The 6,000-nt window shown below is 51.3% G+C and overlaps 1 protein-coding gene across 1 annotated transcript in view; it reads left to right on the top strand.

The window, feature by feature from the left end:
- Window positions 1–5,045: 5,045 nt before the first annotated feature.
- Window positions 5,046–6,000, top strand: part of PLXDC2 (plexin domain containing 2) — a 258,828-nt gene continuing 257,873 nt past the window's right edge. Inside the window, exon 1 of the mRNA XM_059467961.1 lies at window positions 5,046–5,360. Coding sequence (XP_059323944.1) covers window positions 5,252–5,360 — 109 coding nt within the window. The 5' untranslated portion in view covers window positions 5,046–5,251. The remainder of the gene's footprint in view (window positions 5,361–6,000) is intronic.

Genomic DNA, 6,000 nt, shown 5'->3' with positions numbered 1-6,000 from the left:
GCCCCACTATGGACAGATTCTAATTAGGCACAATTATGCAAACTCATATGTGGGATCTCAGCACCTCAGGACTGATGGGCAGAGTCACCGAGACCACCCTTGGGGGGCTCGGGAGTCCTGAAATGTTGCCAGAAGTGTCTGGTGGCTGGACTTTGATCCTACAAGGGAGACGACACCTGTATGAGGATGGGAGGATTTCACTGGGGTAAATGGTGAAGGGATAAGTTAATTAGAGTGTAAGACACAGGGTTTAGGATTTCTGTACAGGGGGGTCTAAAGAAGTAAGATGGAGGAATTGGGGCGTGTCCTGTTCTTCTTCTTCTTCTTCTTCTTGGCCTCCATCTTCTGTGGTGATGTTGGCACTTTGGGATTGGTTATTACTAAAAGTGCACTGGTTAATAAGGGTAAAAGGTATTGGGGAAAATTGATAAATATTGTATACGTAATTTTGATTATAAAGATAGGTGACCGCCCCGGGGGCTCTCAGTGTGCTCATGGCTGGCTTGCTGTGCAGACCTCTGTTGGGCTGAGAGAAAATCTTTTAGATAAACAACTAATAAACACTGAAGACCGAGAAAAAACCTGAAGCCTCTTCTCGTCCTTTGAAGCGCGGGCTGCCCAAGACGACCCCGGGCCTTTCCAGGTCATTTAAACAGCCGAGAAACCGACACTCATATATTTGCATAAAGCACCTCGCAGAGAGTTACAGGGGATCTAGCAGAAGCCTACTGGATGTGACTTAACCAGAAAGGGAACCTCAGGGCTTTTCCTAGAAAATAAGGCTGAGTGATGAGACTTGAGGCTCTTCCAGCCAGAGGAAAAGGGAAAGAAGCAAAGGTTTGTTTAAAAGTGCAGCTTCTCTGGAAAGTTGCTGTATTTCTCTGTTTAACAAGGAAGCTGCCTCTCTGCCTCATGCTTAACATCTGAGTTTTGCAGTGCCCTTTAGTGATTCAACTAAAATGCTGTGCTCCTCCTTTGAACTGGCAAAATCAAAGGCGGCTGCCAGCTGGGCAGCACTCGAAGTTCACAGCTCTAACACCTCCTTTTGACAATACTAAGCCTAATGCCTCAGCCAAATTCCCAATAGCTACACAAATCACTTCCTTGAGCCCTAACCAGCACAGAGCTCCAAAGGGAGGGAGGTGAATCTCAGTGGCAAACTCACCCCCCGGGATTAAAGGCCATGTGCAGCTTCAATGTGTGATACTCATAACATCAAGCTGTGGACTATCTGCTCCATAACGGTCCCATAATCCATTTTGTCCCTGTGGGGACTACTCCTGGCAGATCAAGTGTTATTTATGGCTCCAAAATTAATTCCCTAGATCTTTTTCTCTCTGCAGTTGGGAAAGTAGGTTATTTGATAGACATCACTCAGTTACAGCAGAAAATACTGGTGGTTGTAGTCTGTCTATTAATATGCCGACACAATCCTTGCAGAATAACAGCAAGTGCAAGTTCACCAAGCAGGAAAACTCTGTTTTTTCTTCTTGGGAGAGAATACAGATATATTCTCCTCTCTCTCAGGAATGCTGCACCTATTTCTACCAGGTTCTTTTTTCCCGAATTAAGCAGAGATATCCTCCCCTGACTCCTCAAATGCAAAAGCAGTTATTGATCCAGGCTAGCACTGGAGTGCAGTTGAGAAGTGCCTCTCTTATATCTGTCAAAGCAGAATAGCTAGGAACATGTCAAAATAGACAAAGAAATGTTAAAAACTCTTGTTTTTTTCAGAATCAGTATTGCAATAAGGATGTAAGTGAGAGCAGGCACTTGCAAGCAGTATGACAGTAGAACACCATGAACAGAGAGAATGTTCCCACCCTTTTTTCCTGCGTGATTGATGTTATAAACAGGGATGGATTACACGGGAAGAGAAATTATAAAGCCATATTCTTGTCTGGTGAAAGTGGAAGTGTTCTCATTGATTTCTGTGGAGCAACTGCTGTTTATGCCACTGTAAGATATATACCTTTGAGAGGTGAGATAATGTGCAACCATGGTGATGGTAAAAGCACATAAGAGAAATGAAAACTTAACACAGGCACTGTGTTCCAAGTAAAAACAGCTCATCACTTCAGATAGCCTTCAAGAAGTTGTTCTTTCAGTTTTACTCATGCTTTATAAGTAACAACAAATGCATAAACTTTTGTGTTATGAATGCCTTTCTAGCAATGACATGTTGTCATTAATCACTATAAGACTGATTATTAACTTTTATCTCAGGCTTTTTCTCAGCGCAATAAAAAGTCTTGCCTGTACTTTTACACACAATTATACCAAGATAAGCTATGTTCTACTTCTGATTTGTAGCACAAGAAGCACAATGGATACAGCCTTCTTTGGAGGATGCAGTTTGTTTTTTTTTCTGGAGAAAAAGACATTGAATGCTGTGACTGTGCTAACCTTGCAGCAGGCACAATGCAAAACTGTCCCACAACTACACAGAACACAGAAAATTAGGACTGTCGGACCTAGTATATTGCTAACACTTTTATCTGCAACTGCACTCTTCAGCTGTCTCTTGCTAATCCTTCCCTTTCTTCAGCATGCAGTTTTTGTAGTGTGTCTATGAAGAATTTAAATATGAAACTATAGGACTGAGAAGGAAAGAACAAAGAAAAAAAATATTTGTCCTCATTTAGGCTTTTCTATGCTATACATAAGGGCCTTGACAAATTATTACTTATTTAGCAACATGTAAACTTTTTTCTCAAATCATTTAAATATTTTGTATTTTAAGATGTACTACAACTTTACAATAATCTCATCTTTATTATTATTTTTAAAAAAGGATAAAAGAAGATGAGAACAGACCTTATTGTTCTTATTCTCAGGTAATAGTTTTGCTGAAAAACAGCAGAAAGAGTGGTCAGCACTTCTTTAAGACTATCTCCTGCCCTTTCCAGTAAAGGCCAAAAGCTCAACAATCCTCTCAGCAATTTCAGCAATACTTTGGATAAACTGAGCAACCTGACCAACTGTCAAGGAAAAATGTATTCCAATAGCATGAAGAAACCTCTATCTTACATTTCAAGAAGCAGCAATAGCTTTAATACTGTCTTTGCCAAATCTGCACAAAAATCCGTGGCATAATCCAGATCACCTGGTATACAAGGTAGTAACACCCCCTGAATCCCCACGGATTTCAGCAAGGCCAGGCTTTCATTCCTGATGCATAAAATCTCCAGTATTATTTTCTCTTATACAGAGAATATAGAATATATTTTCTGCAGTTATTTTTAGCAATACTTGGATGGCTTTTGTTTTATTTAAGGGTATGTGCAAAAAGCTTGAAACTGGAAAGGCCCACTATAAACTCAAATATAAACCTTATTGATAATACTCTCCAGTATCATATTTTAATATAATTTCTGCTTATACTTCAAAATACTTCTTAAATCCACGGGTGTTATGTTTTGATTTACACATAAACACATCAATGATTAAAGAGCAAGACACTTACAATGGACCTGATGAATTCTTAATCTCAGGAGCAGCAGTAAATTAAAGGAAACCACGGTCTTGTTACTGGTTGTTCTTTTGTGATTAAGTATTAGTTATCTGCTATGTTTGACATTCCTTAGACCTATTTATTTGATTAATTTAATTGCCGCCCTAATTAATTTAATTATTCGGTAGCAAGTGCTGAGAGGCTGGTGCATTCATGGTTCTCTACATGTTGCTCAGCTGATTACCAGCTCCACAGTTTGCTGCACTGGTAAAAAGCCGCCGCCCGGTCCCGGGTGCCCCTTTCGCTTGTCTGGGTTTGATTGATGCGCCCTCTGCTCGCTTCTGTCTCCGTGCCGGCGTTCACAGATTAATGGAGGGGATGGGATTATTCACGGTGCGTTTAATCAAGCATGAAGATAATTTTTTTGGAAGGGGAGAACCCTCCCAGTCATTGCACTTTTGAAGTGATGAGTGTACATAAACAACTCCTTGGTTTGCGGAAAGAAATAGAAAGTAAAAGGGAGGGGGTGGAGGGGCGTCTGTGTGTGTGTGTGTGTGTGTGAGTGTTGAGTGAGTGTGAAGGGAGGCTGCTTTACCCGAAAACACGGGGAAACTCTGGGGGAGAGGGGCAGCGGGGAACGGGATTCAGGGGGGTTGGGCGCTATTGCAGTTGTCATCCGCGAAATTGACGCACGTTTACACGGCAACTTTCGAACAAGCGGGCGGCGCTGGGCCGGGCTCGCCCCGTCCCGCGGAGCTCCGGCCGGGCCCGGGGGTCTCCGCGCCGCCCGCCGTGCTCCCCCCGCCCTCGCCGTGCAGCGCAGGCTGCCTCAGTCCGGGCAGCGACCCGCCCCGCTCGGAGCCGTGCCGGGGCCAGGTGCCCGGCCCGGCAGCGCCTCCCGGGACCGCCGTGCGGAGCGCGGCCCCGCCGGCAGCGGCGGGAGAGCCGGGGAAGCCCCGGCGCCTGCGCCCCACCGCGCTCTGCGGAGGGGGCGGGGGGCAGAGCGAGGCGGCGGCCGGGACCGGCCTCAGGCGAGCCCCCTGCCCGCACTTGCGCGGCGGGGGCGGCGGCAGCGCTGCGGGCCGGGGGAGCGCCCGCCCCACGCCGCTGCCCTCGGCCTCGCACCAGCGCCGCCGGCCGCGGAAACCGCCCCGAAAGAGAGAGAGAGAACTTGTTCGTCCGTCCCCGCCTGCCTCCCCGCCGTCCGCGCATCCTCTCCCGCGGCGCATCCGCCCGCCCTCCCGGTCTTGCTCCCCCCGTACTCGGGGCCGGTCCGCTGGCTCCGGCTGGAACGTTTCCCCGCTGGTTTCCCTCGGAGCGGTTTAGTCGGTAGCGGTACACCGAGGAGAGGCTCCGTCCCTCAGCCATCCTGTCTCACCCTGCGGGGGAAGGGAGCTGGGTGGGGGCAAGCCAGGAAGGGAGGATCTCAGTGGCTCTCCTAAAATCTATCGGCAGGCTGCGAGGAGGGAAGAGTTTGGCACTTCGCAGCGAGGCTGGGCTTGTTTTCCCTAGCGGTGATGCCGCTGGACTGAGAGCGGCGCGGCCGCGCGAGTTCGGGGGACGGAGCCCCCCCCCCCCCCCCCGCCTCCTTCCAGCACCCCCCAGACCCGGTGCAGCGCCCTCAGCCCCGCGGCTCGTCCCTGCCGCCCCCCTGTATGAGCGCTGCTCCGAGCGCAGGGCGGCTCGGCGCCTGCTAGGGCTGCTCTCCGCCGCCCCCCGGACTTCCCCAGCACCGACGAGGAGCGGCGCGCACCCCGCACCCCGCACCCGGAGAGTTGTCTCGGCAGACTCCGTGCTATGGCGAGGCTGCGGAGGAGCAAACTAGCCGCCGGATTTCTATTACTTTTCCAGTGCCTGAGCGAGCGCTGCCAGCTCGCCGGCGGGGAGACGCCGAGGCAGAGCCGCGGTAAGCGAGGCCGGTACCTGCCGGGCGGGGCCGGCCCGGGTCTCCGCCGAGCCCGGGGCAGCGCGGCCGGGGCGGGGTCGGGCCGGGGCTGGGGTCGGGGGCCGGGCCGGCTCCGCAGCCCCCCGGTGTGGGCTCTGCCGGGCGCTCCACGGGCCTGTACCCGGGGAGGGCAAACGCCGTTCGGGGCTGGCTCCCCCTCCACCCGCGAGAGGCCCGGGGTCCCGGCTTCTTATCCTTTCCTACCCTGGCTTCTCCGGAAAGAGCTCTCTGTGACTTTATTTCTTATTTTAATAAGAATTCGGGACTTTCCTTCTTTAATGAATCTGCCCCGCGATCACTGGGAGCCGGTGCTGTTCCCCTCCCCAGCCCCTCCGCGGGGTCCCCGAGCCTCCTTCCCAGCCGTGTACGAGACGTGGGGGGCTCACCTCGAGAAGCGGGAAGGGAGGGACGGAGCCCCCCGAGTCCCCGGGAGAGGCGCCCCGACAGCCTCCCCCCCTCCGCCCGCCCTCCCTCCCTGCCGCGCCGGGGGCCCCCAGCTCTGCCGGCGGCGAGCCGTAGAGGGATGGCAAAGTTTCCCTGCAGATCCTGCCTGGGAGAGCTAGCGGGCACTCTCCTCCCCCGCGGAAGTCGGTAGCTTGCA

This window comes from Ammospiza nelsoni, chromosome 1 (assembly GCF_027579445.1).
Source record: "Ammospiza nelsoni isolate bAmmNel1 chromosome 1, bAmmNel1.pri, whole genome shotgun sequence".
Taxonomy (NCBI): domain Eukaryota; kingdom Metazoa; phylum Chordata; class Aves; order Passeriformes; family Passerellidae; genus Ammospiza; species Ammospiza nelsoni.
Note: the sequence above shows the minus strand (reverse complement) of the source record. Positions and strands in the feature narration are given on the sequence as shown.